The sequence below is a fragment of the Chelmon rostratus genome, chromosome 1 (assembly GCF_017976325.1).
Source record: "Chelmon rostratus isolate fCheRos1 chromosome 1, fCheRos1.pri, whole genome shotgun sequence".
Classification (NCBI taxonomy): domain Eukaryota; kingdom Metazoa; phylum Chordata; class Actinopteri; order Chaetodontiformes; family Chaetodontidae; genus Chelmon; species Chelmon rostratus.
In genome coordinates this window covers 24,577,182-24,595,461 of record NC_055658.1, presented here as the reverse complement: position 1 = coordinate 24,595,461, position 18,280 = coordinate 24,577,182, and the positions used below count along the sequence as shown (strand labels likewise).

Genomic DNA, 18,280 nt, shown 5'->3' with positions numbered 1-18,280 from the left:
CTGCACTGAGTTTGGTTTGAGGCACGTTTGTATGGATCCTTTTTATTATTTTAAATTACTCAGATGATTCTACCGTAAAATCATTTGATTTATTACTTTAGAAACATGTTTTGTTTTAATGTATAAAAGATATCTAATATTAAATTACGAATATATTTGTGTTTATTCTTTAGATGGGCCCTATAAAAGTCTATCATGGTCACTGAAAGGTGACAGCATGCTTCATTTCATTGATAGTTTCAGTCGGATTGTTTTAATGAGCGAACAGGAAGAAAAGACTTCAGAAAAAGCTTCAGTGCAGAGCTGAGGGCAGCTTCTGATCATTGTGTCTCCTCACCGTGGACACTGAAATGATGTGAGTGAGGGATCGAAGCCGCTGATCGACCTGTCACGTATCACACGTAGCGGACTGGAAATGACAGGAAGCAACTAATCAGGAAGCAGCAGGAGTCACATAAGATCAGCGCCTCCACCCAGCTGCTGCTGCTGAAGAGGCGAAGCTCCGCTTTCAACACTGCAACTACTCACAGAGGGTCGACACAGAGAGGTCGGTATGAAGCTGGCGGTCTCCCTGCTCCTCCTCCCCCTCCTGCTCCTCCAGGCGTCCGAATCCGCGCGCAGCAGGTGCTTCTGTGAGGTGAGCGACGTCATAAACCTCTTGTTATTCAGCATGTTCAACATTTCTGCCCGTAGGTTCTGCTGGAAGGCGACTTTCTGCATTTATCTTAACACTTTCACTTCCTAAAGCGCCACATGCTGTGTTCAAATGTATAGTTAAAATTAAAAGTACCTTTAACAGGTGTTACCTGTAAATAAACAACATATAGACCCGGCACGTGCTGTTACAGCAGCAATCCTCCAATAAGAAGCCAGCTAGAGCAGATTCATAACACTCATATAGTCCTCAAACAATCAATATGTCAAATATCAGCAGAGAATTTTAATTCAACTCTGACTGACTTATGTATTGGTCACAAAAGGTAATGATAATGATGATTATAATAAATTGAGGCAAATTCATTTTCCTGAGCACTTTGCGACCAGGTGTGGAACAGATAGGTCTTCAGTGAGCCCAGTTTATGTGAAAGAAACGCACAGGTCATCAGCTGTTTGAGTTTCCTCAGGTGACAGGAGAGCTGGACGACTGCACCTGTGACGTGGAGACCATCGACCACTTTAACAACAAGCAGCTTTTCCCCAAACTTCAAACACTTCTGGAGTCTGACTACTTCAGGTTCTACAAGGTAATGGCACGCGCGCGCACACGCACACTCACACACTCTCACAGTTGTGTTTTAATGCCTTCAGAGGACATTACATTAACTTACATTCTTTTTCTGGAGACTGAAGTCTTCACCCTAAAACTTAATGATTGACATCATGAGGACATTTGTCTCCATGAGGAAGGCGGGTCCCCACAATGTGATTGTGTACGCAGATTTATGTCCCCACAACATCAGTAATGAAAATGATGGACGTCTGTACTGTTCTGTACACATGACATCTACTTCCTGTCTGTCCGTGCTGGAAGAGGGTCCCTCCTCTGTCGCTCCTCCTGAGGTTTCTTCCTCGTCGAGGGGTTTTTGCGGGAGTTTCTCCTCATCTGAATGCACAGAGGGTGTCATCTGCTGTGCAGACTGTAAAGCCCCTCAAGGCAGGTTGTGATCTGTGGTTCTGGGCTACAGACTGTTTGTAACGCTTCCATCAGGAAAGCGGTACAGGAACATCCGCACCACCACCAACAGACTGAGGGACAGCTTCTTCCCCAGAGCTGTCAGAACTATCACCCCTCACTGGAGTGAGAGACTGTGAGGACTATGAACCACTGCACACTGCACTTTGTCCACCTTCACCTGCACCTTCTGTGTACTTAACATTTAAGTACACACACGCTTACCTAATTGTCAGCTGCATTTTAGTATATGCATTTTAGTATTTTTACTGCATGAGTGTTTATTTTATTCTTCTTTATTTATTATTAATAAAGGCAATCTTGAATCTTGAATCTTCTGAGCTTTGCCTGTTGCTGAGGACTTGCTGTGTTTGGACCTGATCCTCTGCAGGTGAACCTGAATAAGCCGTGTCCGTTCTGGACGGTCAGCAGTCACTGTGGTCTGAGGGACTGTGCCGTGAAGCCTTGCTCTCCTGTGAGTTCCTCCTCTCATCTACCTGCCGTAAAAGAAACCAATCACCTCCATTCACATCACACTGACTAAAACTCTGCTCACAGAACGAGGTGCCAGAGGGGATCCGATCGCCCGCCCACAACAAGGTGAGTCCGTCCACTATGTTCTGGGATTTCTGAGAAACTTTAGGGATTGAGGGGCAGAATGAAAAAAAAACAGGATCGGATTACAAAAGTTTAAGGGAGATATTAAAAACTAGACAATTCCGGCACCGCCGAAATTTTGACAGTGGCACGAGGGGGCTGCTGGTGTTATCTATGCACTGTTTCTCAAGCCTGGTCCTGGAGTACCACTGCCCTGCATGTTTTAGATGTATCCCTGCTCCAGCACACCAGATTCTAACGAATGGCTTGTTATCAGGCCTCAGCAGAGCCCAGTAACGAGCTGAGCATTTGAATCAGGTGTGTTGGAGCACACCTTACATGGAGCATGGAGTATTGGCTTACATGGAGCAGCAGAGCAGGGCAGCTGGTGCAAAATCCCTCTTTATTTAAATTTGGTGGAGGCCAACCCTTTAAAATCGAAATCAGGGGCGAGAAGAGACGCTTGTCTACAAAAGGATCCAAAAATTATGTGTCTCCTATTCTCCTATTATGGTCTTCAGATGGTCAGGGATCTAAAACCATAAGAGAGATCAAAAAGTGAGCCGAGGTTCATTTTGAGCTGACAAAATTATCTACGTTTTAAAGTTTGAATGAAGTCTCTAGGAGAAAGTATGTTAATTTCTTATGGGAAAATTTTCGCAGTTTTTTGCGAATAACTTTGCGAATTATTAACGAATCCCGTCATAAGTACATAGCACCATTCCCGATCGAACCACACGTCTTGATATATAGTTTGTGAGGGTTTTCTCAATAAAAAAATACACTGGAACCAATAACGAACTATGGAAGTTAAAGGCATTATATCAGAGTTCTGTATTACATCAGATTTTTGGATGGGAAAAAATAACAAATTGTGAAGTATTTAATACATTTGGGATTGTAACAAGTAACAATTTCTCAGTTTTATGTCTGAATGTTTGATTTTGGGACACTGTAACAATGTTTTGAGATTTAAAAAATTAGGAAATTAAGCCTATGGAATCATTTAGTCCAGGCATGTCAAACTGATTCCATAAAGGGCCGTGTGGCTGCAGGTTTTCATTCCAACCAAGGAGGAGCACACCAGGCTGGAATTAGTTAATCAGATGATCTCAGTCTTCAGCTGATAACTAAGTGATCCCTTGATGTTGATTGGTTGGCCTGGTGTGCCAAAACCTGCAGCCACACGGCCCTTAATGGAATGAGTTTGACATGCCTGATTTAGTCCATTAATGTGCATGTGTGTGTGTGAGTGTGTGTGTGTGTGTGTGTGTGTGTGTGTGTGTGCGCATGTGTGTGTGTGTGCTCAGTATTCAGCAGAGGCAAACGAGCAGCTGGTTGATTGTGAGCAGGCGAAGCAGCTCGGAGCCGTCGACGTCTCTTTAAGGCGAGTGTCGATCAGGATCGATCATTGTGCAAACATTAAAAATCAATCCAGCAGCGGTGGAAGAAGCACTCAGATCTGCTGCTTCAGTAAAAGTAGCAGTACCTCTGTGTACAAATACTCTGCTGCAAGTAATCATCCTGTGTTTAACATTGCACTGAAGTAAAGCACTCGTTGTGCAGAGTGGCACATTTCAGAAAAATATGTTTATTTTTGCAGTATGATTATTGATGTTCATCACTATAATATTGCAGCTGGTCTTAGTCTATTTTAACTTGCAGTATAATAATACACTTATTTATTGATTATATTTTATATTGTGGATCTGAATCCACTAAGTAACTAGTAACTAAAGCTGATCAATATAATTGAATAAAAAGTAAAATGAGTCCTCTGACATGTAATAATGATAATGATAATTATAATAATACCTTTATTTGTACAGCACTTATATAAGCAAGGCTACAAAATGGTTTAAAAAATATGTGAGAATAAAACAACAATAAATAGATGAATGTAGTGGTAATGGAAATACTCAGGTGAAGTACAAGTACCTCAAGTACAGCACTAGAATAAACATACTTTGCATGAATACTGTTAAAGATACTCAGGCTCATCCACAGTTCATGTGAGATGCCACGACACCTTTAAAGGTCGATGTTGTGGAATCAGCTCTGACTCAGCTGTGAACACTGGAGCTCCTGTGTGACCTTTGACCTCCGGACGCTGACAGACTCCTCTGCTTTCATTCCCAGCGACGAGACCAGAGAGGCTCTGCTCAGCTGGAGCAAACACGACGACGAGGCCGAGCGCTTCTGCGTGGTCGACGGTAAAATTCTAGCCGTCGGCTGAGCGGCTGGTGATGATGGTTGATGTGTGTTTTGACTTCCGTCACTTCAGCACATGTTGTCTTGACTCAGACCTGCTGACTGACACATGACATCCTCCTTTAAGCTGTTTGTGTGTGTGTGTTTGATCCCAGAAGTATCCGCTAGTTCTGCTGTCATCAGAATGGTTTTGGAAAGATTAAAAAAAAAAAATACGACATGTTTTCATTATTATTAATCAATCTGAAAGTATAAATGAAGAAAATACATCATTTTTGGGGAATGTGATGGCAAAAATACATTAAATATCAAAGATCACAATGCTAATCATTCATATTTTTGAAGAATGTCTTTGTTTAGGTGATGTGATGACATGCAGATTTGTTTCCTTGTATTTAGATTTCTTAACACTTCGCTCTGTTAAAAAGATGACAGCTCACAGATCCTAGCTGACTGAAGTGTTGCTGTTTCCCAGACGAGGCGTCACCAGACTCCCAGTACGTGGACCTGCTGCTGAACCCGGAGCGCTTCACGGGCTACCGAGGACCGGAGGCCTGGCAGATCTGGAACAGCATCTATGAGGAGAACTGCTTCAAGTAAACACTTTACATTAAGAGCTTCTACTGTAGAACACAGTTAAAGCAGTCATGCTATTAGCTCTGTGTGGCTGTAGGTGCATGAACCAATGCATATAAATGTATAGAAAATATACTGATACTGCTTATATGTGGTGTATATAAACTTAAGCTTAATTTTAAATTCCAGACATGTATTTGTAAAGAAGTATTTCTGTGTTGGGCTAAGTCTACTTGTGCTTATCTGAATACTTCAACAGCTCAGAAAAACAGCCTGTTTTGAGCGGGGTAACGATACATTTTACTGCTAATCCAAGAGGCTTTTTAAAGAGCTTATTTAGCTGAAGAAGGAGGAGAATTTTCTCCACCCGCAAAGGAAAACTTCATCCTTCAGTTCATCAGAAATATTCAAATTTAAAATCACTAAATCTGCAGTAAAACGTCCAATATTTCCCTCCGAGATGTAGTGGAGTGAAAGAGTACTTCAATTTCATTTGTACCTAAGTGCAGCAGTTGAGTAAATGTACTCGGTTCCATTCCACCACTGGGTGGTGTTTGTGTTAGTTCATCGCTCTTCCTTTACTCCCCCTCACAGACCGTTTACCATCAGACGTCCACTGATTCCCAGCAGCTCAGGAAGTGAAGGTAACAGCTCTCCTCCTTCATCTGAGCAGTCAGTTTATTCTGCCTGTCTGTGCACAACACCGGTCTGTTTATTACAGCAAAGACCTTCTACAGCTGGCTGGAAGGTCAGTGTGTCGAGAAGAGGGCGTTCTACCGGCTCATCTCTGGCCTCCATTCCAGCATCAACGTACACCTGAGCGCCAGATACCTCTTGGATGGTGAGACATGTTGTTGCACGACCGTTGCACAAAGACTTGAAGTCAGTAGCAAGACAGGAACGGACTGAATGTGTGTAGTTTGGACTTTCAAGAAAATCCTCCTCTGGCTGACTGATTGATTCCTCAGCTGTGCTGGTTTTCACTCTGGACCTTCCCTCCCTCTGTGAACCCCTTCAGACAGCTGGTTTCAGAAGAAGTGGGGTCACAACGTTTCGGAGTTCAGACAGCGGTTTGATTCAGAGCTGACGGCCGGCGAGGGGCCCAAGAGGCTCCGCAACCTCTACTTCCTGTACCTGATCGAGCTGCGAGCGCTGGCCAAAGCTCTGCCGTTCTTCCAGCAGCCGTCCTTCCGGCTGTACACCGGCAGACCCGAGGAGGACCAGAATCACAAAGACCTGCTGCTGCAGATCCTGCAGCTGGCCAGGTCAGTCTGAGTCCAGAACAGGCAGTCTGAGTCCTGTAGCTGACCCCAGAACAGGCAGTCTGAGTCCTGAAGCTGACCCCAGAACAGGAAGTCTGAGTCCTGTACAGACACCAGAACAGGCAGTCTGCGTCCTGTAGCTGACTTAAGAACAGGCAGTCTGAGTCCTGAAGCTGACACCAGAACAGGCAGTCTCAGTCCTGTAGCTAACCCCAGAACAGGCAGTCTCAGTCCTGTAGCTGACCCCAGAACAGGTAGTCTGAGTCCTGTAGCTGACCCCAGAACAGGCAGTCTGAGTCCTGAAGCTGACACCAGAGCAGGCAGTCTGAGTCCTGTAGCGAACACCAGAACAGGCAGTCTCAGTCCTGTAGCTGACCCCAGAACAGGTAGTCTGAGTCCTGTAGCTGACCCCAGAACAGGCAGTCTGAGTCCTGTAGCTGACCCCAGAACAGGCAGTCTGAGTCCTGTAGCAGACACCAGAACAGGCAGTCTGAGTCCTGTAGCTGACCCCAGAACAGGCAGTCTGAGTCTTGAAGCTGACCCCAGAACAGGTAGTCTGAGTCCTGTAGCTGACCCCAGAACAGGCAGTCTGAGTCCTGAAGCTGACACCAGAGCAGGCAGTCTGAGTCCTGTAGCGAACACCAGAACAGGCAGTCTCAGTCCTGTAGCTGACCCCAGAACAGGCAGTCTGAGTCCTGTTGCTGACCCCAGAACAGGCAGTCTGAGTCTTGAAGCTGACCCCAGAACAGGCAGTCTGAGTCTTGAAGCTGACCCCAGAACAGGCAGTCTGAGTCTTGAAGCTGACCTAAGAACAGGCAGTCTGAGTCCTGTAGCGGACACCAGAACAGGCAGTCTGAGTCCTGTAGCTGACCTCAGAAAAGGCAGTCTGAGTCCTGAAGCTGACCCCAGAACAGTGATGGGGGCAGTGACAGTGTGTTGCTGCTGTATTTATTGTGTAACTGGCGGTTTGTCCAGTGTTTCCTGTCGCTCTCTGTCTCCAGATCTTTCCCGCTGCACTTTGATGAGACGTCTCTGTTTGCTGGGGACGAAAAGGAAGCAGCCAAACTGAAGGTCGGCAACCATTTAAAACTCTGCCGAACCTGTAAACCGTAGGAATAAAGTCATGACACACTCATGACTCGACATCAACTGAAAACAGCGCAAAGACAATATATTTAGTGTTTGACCTCATCAATACTAATGGAATCATAATTCCAAAATCTGATCAGTATCATTCATTTCTTTTATATCTTTGTTGCAGTGAATTGTATCAGTGTAACATGGACAGACGAGTATTGATTAAGAAAGGTCTGTCCTGGTCCATCAAAGCAACACGAGTGTGTTTTCTTTCTCCGTGCCAGGAGGACGTCAGACTGGCCTTCCTCAACATCTCCAGGATCATGGACTGCGTGGGCTGCTTCAAATGTCGACTGTGGGGGAAACTGCAGGCGAGGACACTTTTCCAGCACTCGCATTGCTGATGTTCAGTGTGGGAAATGTGAAATAATGCAGTCCAACCCTCACATGTATCGCATTGTGATTTGCTGCCTTGTTTTGATCTCTCTCATCATCAGACTCAGGGATTAGGAACAGCGCTAAAGATTTTGTTTTCAGAGCGACAGATTGAAGCTCTGCCCACATCCAGCGTCCAGCGACCCAGTTTCCAGCTCAGCCGACAGGAGATCGTCTCCCTGCTCAACGCCTTTGGAAGGTGGGAGAGTTTCTGTCGCCATCACATCAGAATTTGCGCCATCTGTAAAATAACTCATATATGCATATTGATATCTATCAAATTATTGGATTAGAATTATTGATGCACCAGTGTTTTCATCACTTTAATGATGCAGCTGGTAGAGCTTATTATTAATTAATTTTTAATTACTTAAGATACTTCTGGGTAGCTTGCGAATATATCAGTAAAGTCTTATATACATATAGTAGTGAATTTATTTGTTGATTACATTTCATGTTATTAATCTAAATCTGCAAAGTATCATGTAACTAACTTGACAAAGTAAAAAAAGTATAGTAGTTCCCTCTGAAATGTACTTAGTTACTTTGCACCACTGGTTTTTGTGGTTTTGTGCCACATGTTGAAACCCGTCATGTTGTCTCTCCCTCAGACTCATCTTCAGGTTAAAGGTTGATCAGACAAACTTCTATTAAAAGTGACGTTTGTTAATCAAAGCAAACAACAAAATATGTGGATTGTGGATATGTGGATAACTGCCTCTTCATGTAATGTCCCACAGGATTTCCACCAGCATCAGAGAGCTGAAGACCTTCAGGTCGCTGCTAGCGGAGGAGCCATGACGATGGTGATGGGCCAACGTCCATCGAGCCTTCAGTCCTGCTGAAACACGACGTCAGAGTTCGGCATGAAGACGGAGTCACACTTCTGGTGAAATCTGAATCTTCTTCCAGGTGCCTGTCATTTCAAATGCGGCTGAAAATATTTTGCTGAGTGAGAGGCCACTCATTCAGTGTTTTTGTGATTGCGCTTGCGTCCTGAAGAGGGCGCTGTTTGTAAAGCAAACTCATTTTTACTTCTATGCAAAATGTAATTGCTTTGATAAGTCTTCATTTTAATGTAATCAAGAAAAATATGCAGCTTATTCAGTGGAAGAACTGGATGGAAATCAAATTAATATATTTTTGTTTAATTTCAGATGATTTTCTCTATCTACTGTCATGTTTTCATAAGACCATGACATGGTGTGTGTGTGTGTGTGTGTGTGTGTGTGTGAACAGTAAAACATCCACCCAGTTCTATCAGTGGGTCTAGGTTAATGGTGCCTTCAGGTACACCTTGTGAACTGAAACTTAAATGTATAGCTTGTAGTTGATATTTATTCATGATTTTTTAGCATTTTTTAAAATCAAAAATAATACTGAAACTTGTTTGCATGCTGGTGGTAAATTGTCAGTGAGCACAAATCACAAAACATTTATATACTATGATATAATAAAAAGTTTTGACACAGATATACAGGTGATGCACATTGAAGTCATTGTTATTTGCTGTTTCCAACAATGACAAATGTCACCATTGAGCTGTTGGATGAATTTAAAGTGTCAAATGATTAAATAAAAGGTGAAAAGAAAATGTGGCAGGGGGCAAAATGTGAAAGACACAATCTAATGTGTTGTAGGGCTGAAAAAAGTTTGAAAATAAAAGTATATGTTGATATCAACAAATAATTTAACTAAACTTTGTTTGGAGAATTATCTCATTATTATCATTATTTATTTTATTTACAAGACAATTCATTGTATTTATCTTACAAACATAAGATGAATTGGCTTGTAAAATAAATGTGTTTTATTATAATTAATCATTTGAATGATGCTTGATGCTGACAGACGACAGATTATATATATATGTATATAACACTTTAATGTCCTTTCAACCGTGGACTCTCTCTGTATGTATATATATATATATATATATATGGGAATGTGCCATTCCTGGCAAGAAAGGGACTCTGTGGGAAGGGGGCCTCTTCAAACTGCACATGTTGTTCAAGAATGGCTCCTTCACCTTCAAAATGTAAATTTGAGCCTCAACTCTTTCATCCAAACGTGTATCCATCATGCACAGTATGTCTATCTATTCTAGAGGAGGACAAGGACTGGAGACCAGCCATCACAATAAAGCAGATCTTATTAGGTATCCAGAAACTCCTAAATAAACCAGATATCCAGGATCCAGCCCAAGCAGAGGATTACACAATCTACTGCCAAAACAGAGTAGAATATGAAAAAAAAAAAAGTTTGAGTTTGGAGGTAAAAGAAAAATTATAAAGTTAAATTTAAATTTCACGGGTGAGAGAGATGAATTGGTTTATAAAATAAACTTATTTTAAAAATCCACCATCAATAATAATTTTAACTATTCTATGTATGTATGAAGGTAAAGGGAGATTAACATTTTGTTTTTACTATTTACAGGCTAATATATCTTACAAGCATGATGTGAATTAAAATAGATTTATGTTTAAATATCCACAATAATTTATACTATATTCAGAGGTATATGTTTTTTGTGTTTTTTTTACAATTATAGATTTAATTCACTGTATTTGTTTTCAGTAATTCTCGTGTGACGGGGATGTTTTTACATCCCGCAGTAGCGGTTTTTCCGACAGCCCTTAATGCAGCATAAAGCCGCGCCGCAGACACTGAAGGGTTAAACTGTGTAATAGGATGAATGGATATTGTGGTGAGCAGCATCTGATTACACGGAGACGCCAGTAGACATCGGAGGGGGAAGACACTTATTATCTAACAGAAGAAACTCGTTTTCATTCCCCTCCGAAGAGGACAAACTCAGTTTTTCCTTTATTTCAACGTTTCGCTGTGGAAATACAAGTTTACTTTTCAACCGAGGAGAGACGGTTTGTTGTGGTGAATATCTGGAGGAGCAGAGGGCTTCAGGTCGGGTCTTCTTATCGTATAAATGGCTGTGGGGGACCGACGGGTGACGGCGGAGCAAACTTGCAAGATGTCGCAGTTAGTGGAGGCTTAAAAGAGGACAAAATACTGCGTTTTTTTAACGACGAAACACATCTGAGTGTTAATCTGTCAGTCTGAGAGGAGGGCGGCTGCAGCTCAAGAAGGAGGATTTAAGTTTTGGTTTGTGCCTCCAGGTCGGAGCGAAACAGGTAAGAAACCTCACCTGTCTGCCGACAGCACATGTTGATCTTCTGCGGGCTTGTAATCCTGTTTTAGATGTATATTTATGTTACTGCGCATGTACCATCAGGAGTTTTTAACAGTAGCAAACCGAACGGTGTCCTCAACTGCCTTATACTGACAGTTGTCAGTGGCACCTAAGCTAACGTTAGCTTACACCCAAAGTTAGCTAGCATTTTTAAAGCTTTTTCAGATTATTGCCATTTCATTTGATATTGCCATCTTTATAACACCTTTCGTAATTTTACCTTATGTTTTTATATGAAACTGTATCCTTACTGGCTCAGTGCAGTGACATCTACAATTTATTTATAAATTAATGTAATGTTCTGTAATGTAGCAACTTAAACAAACCAATTGTTAACTTTAGCTAGCATCAAGGCGCTGCTGATAGTTTGTGTTGTTCCACCAGCCTGCCATTAACCTGCTTTCTGGAAATTTGCTCACATTTTGTTAATATTAAAAGGCTCTAAATATGCACTCTCATTCTCCTTTAGCTGACACTTTAAAGCTACAATAAGAGATTTTTGATCAGTAGGGGGCAGAAAAACTCCTAAAAAAAACTGCCCTGACATACCGTTAGCTTATGACATTGCTAAGGCTAAAATATTATTATTATTGTATATTTACAAATCTAGCAAACACAGGGTGACTGTATTATCCTGTAGGCAGCAGACATTTTGCCATATGAGGAGAAGCACAGATGTTAGTAAATAAAAGTTTAATACTAGCACTTAACACTAGCTAGCTTTAAAGATGTCCCTGTCTGTACAGTGTTATTAACTTTCTATTCTCAAAATATGTCAAAAATGAACACATCAGTACTCACGTAAATTATGCAAAGTTTACAGAGGCAGTTCTTCATTCTTCTTTTTCAGATTGTGTTTGAGTCATTGAACAATTCTTAAGTAATGGCCTTAAAACTATTTTAAGTGATTTTTGACAACTATTAGCTTTATTTATCCGCAACAGGGGATAAATTAAGTCTTATCTTATCTTATCTTATCTTATCTTTTCTTATCTTAGCAAGCTGCTATGGCTAATATGTCGTCTGACAATGGTTAATAAAGTTGCTTGTCATCCAACAGACACTGAGCAACGTTATCATCCCATTATAGTTGTCTGTGTCCATCTGATGAATGCAAGTCCAATCTTCACTCTCATAGCTCTGTTTTGGTCTCCACCACCAACAACCAGCTGGTCACTACATGTCTCAGTCTGTCACGGGTGCTGACAGTAGCCTACAGTAAACTTATGAGTTATGTGTTTATTTGCATACACACAGCACACAAGTCAGCTGTGTGAAAATAGAAACCAGTTTGAATGGTCTGAGTAAAATAACAGGTTACAACCACATAAAGGAATTATACAGTAACAACAGAGGTAGTGATAAATTCAAGAAGCCCAGAGGTTTATCATATGATGCCTTTTGAGAGATACACCAAACATCTGGAGCAAAATAAACCACGACAATACACTCATCTGTACAAGCTATGTAAAATGCAGGTCAAAGCTGATGATTTTTCCTACTTTGCTGGGTGTGAATGATGCCAAGTCTGCTGATACAATAAATAAAGTCAGAGGAAATGTGGCTTTTATAAAGCTTTAGAGATGCAGGATAATTATTTGTTTTTCAGTTGTAGTTGTAGTTTGACAGTACAGGTTACCTTTCACTGTTCCAGTGTCACAGGATTTAACGGTATGATATAAAAATGCAATATAATGAAAGTTTAAGGTTTCAGAAAGTACATTACTACTAAATAAGAATGCACTCTATTGTAGTGGCCCCGATTGTGGCCCTTTTGAAAACCCTTTTGATGTGTAATTTAGCAGTATTTGTCATGTTTTTAGTTTTGCATTATTATGGTAACAAATTGCAAACATTCGTAGGTTTTGAAGCAGCAACATTTCTCGTGACTTTTACTTTGGAAAAACAGGCAATTTACAGATCTCAGACCATAAAAATGACTTAAAATGCTTGTGAATCTGACACTTCATGATGGCATAGGAGAATAATTACCATTTGTTTTCATGCCTTGTGCTGAATGGACACAGTCTCCACTGAATAACCTCGAACCACCAACGGTTTCATCAGATGATGTGAAATCTCACCAGCCGGTAGTGTGTTTGCTGATAGAAATTCATGTGTGGGAGTTGCGTCGACAAGCTCCCTGACAAGCAGCAGTATTGCAGTAGGATATATGGAGGGGTGGGGCAGGCAGGTACAAACTTTCCCCCAGCTTCAGGCTTCAAATCCTGACAAGCAAGTGGAATTTCATGGAAACGTGAAATATGTCAACGGTGAACGTTAACTCCCACCCAGTCTGTCAGCTGTCCTCCGGTTGGCTCATTCATCAGCTTGTACTTTTTTCAAATTAAACTCAGGAAAGTGACACCAGAAATAAAAAGCTGAAGAGTAGGACACCAGGTTTTCTGCTTATTTTTTAATCACCTTTTCACACAGTTTTAAAACCCAGCTGATTGAAGTAGAGGACATTTTAACACGTGAGTTTTGTTCCCCATCAGAATTTTCTACTTTCTGATTATCTGTTTGCCGACATTTGTAGTCATTATTTTCCATCGGGTAGCATAATGACATTTTACAGTTACCGTAATGTAAAAGAGTATGTAAAATAGACAGACGTGTGTACTTAAAAAAACATTTTTTAAAGTTGATAAAAACATTAGATCAGGAGGAATGAATGTAATAAATATTTTAAAGATAAAAACAAAGCATAAAGAAACTAGAAGGACAAGAGTAAGAAATAAAAAATTAAACCTAGAAATTAATTTAAAAAAATCAGTGAAATGATCTGACAGGATTACTTCAGTCTATGCTAAGATGTAGTGTACATTTTTTTAAGGCACTTTTAGTTTATTTTTCAAATATTCCGGAAGGGCTGCTGCTCACAGTTACTTTCATTATTGATTCAAATACTGCGTATTTTCTGGGTTAATCAGTTGGTGTATAAAACATCAGAAAATTGTTAAAAATGCCTGTCAAAGTATCCTTTAGGTGCCGTCTGACCAACAGTCTGAACCTGCGAACCAGCAACAAATCCCCACATGTGAGAACCTGTAACCTTCAATTTTTTGGCATTTTTGCCATGAAAATGATTTGAGTAATAAGAAAAATTGCATTAATAATTTCTTAAAATAGCCGGTGATTAATCTGTTTGTCAGAGCTGTGTTTTGTCTCTTTGTCAGAGATTATAAATCCTGGGATCTCTGTGTTGCATTTTCTAGACAGTGAGGCTTAACGCAGTCATGCTGGAGTCAAATGTGAACAGCAGGGAAAACAGGTTCTGGGTTAATCTTTGGCAGTATTGCCTGAGACATGCAACAGATTGTGCCAAGCCAGCCCCAGCCAGCGTCCCGCATGCAGAACTCGGTGCAGAGCTGGGGGAGCTGGCATGGAGGCGGTTCTGGTCCTCAGTGATGTGGTTATGGTTAGAGATGAGCTGGGAGAGCAGCTGTGTGTGGGAACAAGGCTGAGTTGTCCTTTTCCTTCAGTCTCTGGTCTGCTGTGCTCCGCCTCTCTGTGATCTGCTTTCGTTTTGTTTTCTGTCCTCGCCTCGCCTGTCAGACGTTACAGGAGTGAGATCACCACATGAGTGGGAGTGTGAAATGTTGACTTAATTACTAAAGACCTGCAACTACATGTGATTCACGGCTTAGAGATCAAATGTTGCTACGGTGTTTCATGAAAATGAAAAATGTTTTCAGTAGTGTGATACTTAGGGGACAATTATATGTGCTTTCATTGGATGAGAAATGATGACTAATTATCATATGATAAAAGAAATAAAAGATCAAAGATCAGATGTATCAAAGATTTTATCCATCTATCTTTTTATCATGATGTTGCAACATCCATTATTCTCAGATGTGTCCGCTTCTCCTGATATTAACATTTGAGCATACTCCATGTCTGGTTGGAAATGAAGAGGTCGAGACCAGTTTTTTCCACTCAGCATTCTGGATTCTGTAACTCTTGGCCGGAGTTGCATGCTCATGAAATAAACACTGGATTTACAAATGAGACTTTTTTTTATCCCTGTAGAATGGGGAAAGATAAAAAGTAAGGAATTGGCTAAAAGTTTGATTTAAAGATTTAAATAATCATGCTTTTTGAAGCCAGGATGAGTCACTCTTTATTTGTAGCAGGCTGATATAACTAATCTCCATCATTGGGGATGAAGCATTGAAATAAACGACACATGAAGTTTGTGGATGTTTTGCTTTTGTTTTTTTGGAACAGGCCTGTCTTTGTATCGCACCTGTTATTCCGCCTCTGAGCTCTAATATCTGACCTCATGTGGTTTGTATTATTTAATGCCGTTTTCATTACTAACCTATTGCATTCATTGTTTGTGTTCTGAGTTAAGAGGGTGGGGCTGTCGGCTCTGGCTTGTGAAAATTCAAAAGTACTAATACTGGTGTCGAATTAGAAGTGATCCAGTCATCATAATGGCAGGCATTCAGAGAAGCAGTCTTTATCATGAGGATGAAGCATTTTTAATTCATAGAGATCAAATATAGTGTTCGCTGATAAGAAAACTTTACCAAAATTGGAGAGACGTTTTGTGATATTCAGCTATCACTGGAGTTTTAGGTTAAGCCAATCTTTTGATCCTACAAATATAAGTCAAATATCTGAAAAAGCCTTGATTTTTTTTTCAATCCCAGGTTTGGATCACAACAAAAACAAGAGCTCCTTGATGCAAAGTTTGTTTTCACAGTAAGGCAGCATGATGTTTTGTCACCATACGATGTATCATATGTTGCATCATCATGACTGCGTTGGATTTCAGACAAAGACATCATCTATATTACAACAGCTAAAATCAAAAAAGACAGAAAAGACAAAAGAGGAATTGATGTGTAGTAAATCAGCTGATGCAAAATCAGTTTTCAAAGCTGACACTCCTGTCCAAACTCATTGCCCAGGCAGGTAATTTTAGAGGTGTGAGCTAACTGCTCTGACCTCCTCTTATAGGGGCCGCTGCTCTCTGGCTGTTTCATTAGCCCTCCGCTACAGGCTCCATGTGTGGCATTTCACCACAACTCCCAGAATGTGCCACCTTCCAGCCGGCACCGGGCCATATAACGGCTGCTCGTCCAGCCCTGAGCGCCGCTGGTCTGCAGGGGGATCTAACCGCATGCTGCTCCGCTGTCTAACAAACCTCTCTGTGTTTTCCCTTTGCTGTCACGTCTGCTCCTGAGACATCCTCCTCTCCCCGTCTGTCCCTTTCTGTCTCTCAGGTGCCAGGAGACAAAAGGCTGTCTTCTGTTTGGACATCTGTCCGTCTCTATTTTCGTCTCTGATAAGGTAAGTTCTGCTGTCACTCTGGGCTCTGCTCTTCAACAGTGCTTGCATTGTTTTGGCGTGCAACATGTGGTTTGTCTGCTGTTTCTGTTGTTAATTTACTGTGCATACTCATGCTTATTGTGCTGCTGTCCTCTAATAACAGCAACATTTAACATGTTGCATTTGTGAGTCATGGAATTGCCTTCTGGTTGGTTTTTAGGGTTTTACACTCAGTGATTTCTGCTTGCACTTGCTGCCAGCTACATATCATCCTCTCAGTATCTTGTTTTGATGTCTTTTAGCCTCACAAATCCAGATGATATCAGTGAAGTCTAAAAACATACTTTGAAATGGGATTGAGCTGGATTAGATACGTATCAGACCAATGAAGTAAGAGGATTTTACAGCTAAATTACAGGACTCATCAGCTATCAAAATGTCCCCAACAGAAATTTATGTTTAAGTAAAATAAGGCACTGTCTATTTCTTGCCTCACGTTTATTCTAAAACAGATTTTGGCGTATAGTTTGGGAAAATTTGATGTTTTCAGAAGAGGGGCAGTGTTTTTCTAGATTGGAAATCAGAAGCAAAAGCAATGACGCCAGTCAGATGAAGGATGGGTTCATGTTGTCGTCGTGAGGAAGAGTCAAACACCTATTCTGCAGCCTTTTCTTTAAATGACATCTGTCTCAAGCAGATGTCTCCTCAGCCGTCCCACACCGCAGTGAGCAAAGTGAGTTTTCAAGCTAACGCTGACAGCACGCCCAGTTTAATTCAGAAGCAATGCGACATGTCCCTGTGTGTAAAGCCAGGTCAAACAAACATGCAGAAATGTTCGCAGGACATTGTTCACCACATACTCCGGTGTGTCATGTGATGGGACGAGCCGTGACAAATAATCCAGGATGTCCTGTGGTTTTTGTGTCCTTTATAGTTCTGATTTACTTCTGTGAAATTATGAAAAGAACAGGTTTTAGTGATATCTGTATTCTCTGTTTGGAGACTTGAGTCTACTCCCACCATGACTCAGCAGCTGGTCTGTCTGCCAGGATGCATTTAACAAACAGAGTGACTATCTGGGATCTAATGATGCCGTCAGCAGACGGTATCACAGGGTTCACAGTTCGATGCACTTGGAATGAAAAGAAAATATGACTTTACCAGATCTATTATTTATCCCGCCTGCAGTGCAAAATGTACAAACACCAGATTTTTTTTTACAGGTTTAGTATAAAAGTGCAAATCACCTCCTCAATAAAAAACAACAAGATAGAACATGTTGGTGATCTTTAGAGATTCTGGTAGGCTGATTTTTTTACCTTAGGACTCAACCAGGTCAGCTGTTTCCAGACAGGCTAAGCTAAGCTAACTAGCTGCTGGTTTAGCTTCATATTTATTGTACAGACATGAGAGTGATGTTGATCCTCTCACATAACTGAGCGAGAAAGCGAATGTGTGTGTTTCACAAAATGTGGGACTACTCCTGTAGTTTTCATTTTTAATCCTCACACAAACAGTGTTTCTGCAGGACATTTTTTAGAGCTCGTCAGCATTTACAGGCAGCAGTTGAGACCATTTCAAAGTGCTAATGGATGACTTTTAATTTCACCGTCTGACAGTGCGGTCCATCTTTCCGCTCCGTGATGCATGTTGTCACATTTTTGTTTTGTTTTATAATTTTGCTCAATATAATGACATTCGTATTGAGTAGTTTACTGTTGACTGTGAATAGTATGCTGTTAAACATTGGATTGAAGATTTAAAGCTGCTGGTTGTGACGATGGGGAGGAACTTCTTCCTTCTTACATTCTTACAGTCTTTACTCTTCACTCAGCATGTTTGTACTAACTTGGCAGTTGCGACGCCACCAGAAGCAGGAGGAGCAGTGAGAGTCCTGTCCTGTTGGCATTTTAGTGAAGTGTAACGTGGAAACAGGGCTAATAAAACAGCTTGTGG

General features: G+C 41.2%; 2 protein-coding genes across 3 annotated transcripts in view; both read left to right on the top strand.

Annotated features, from left to right (window-relative positions):
* Window positions 1-279: 279 nt before the first annotated feature.
* On the top strand, window positions 280-9,471 carry ero1a (endoplasmic reticulum oxidoreductase 1 alpha). The gene is made up of 14 exons (XM_041944542.1): window positions 280-637; window positions 1,125-1,244; window positions 2,064-2,147; window positions 2,231-2,272; window positions 3,580-3,656; window positions 4,409-4,482; window positions 4,956-5,076; window positions 5,651-5,700; window positions 5,778-5,897; window positions 6,075-6,321; window positions 7,320-7,389; window positions 7,680-7,766; window positions 7,893-8,029; window positions 8,571-9,471. Exons 1-14 carry the CDS (start codon window positions 554-556, stop codon window positions 8,629-8,631), a joined length of 1,374 nt encoding a protein of 457 aa, XP_041800476.1. The 5' UTR covers window positions 280-553; the 3' UTR covers window positions 8,632-9,471.
* Window positions 9,472-10,569: 1,098 nt separating this feature from the next.
* Window positions 10,570-18,280, top strand: part of pacsin3 (protein kinase C and casein kinase substrate in neurons 3) — a 32,116-nt gene continuing 24,405 nt past the window's right edge. The window contains exons 1-2 of one of the 2 annotated variants that reach the window (XM_041938091.1): window positions 10,570-10,982; window positions 16,279-16,345. The gene's annotated coding sequence lies outside the window, so the exon portion shown is untranslated. The remainder of the gene's footprint in view (window positions 10,983-16,278; window positions 16,346-18,280) is intronic. The other variant, XM_041938082.1, reaches the window with a different exon arrangement.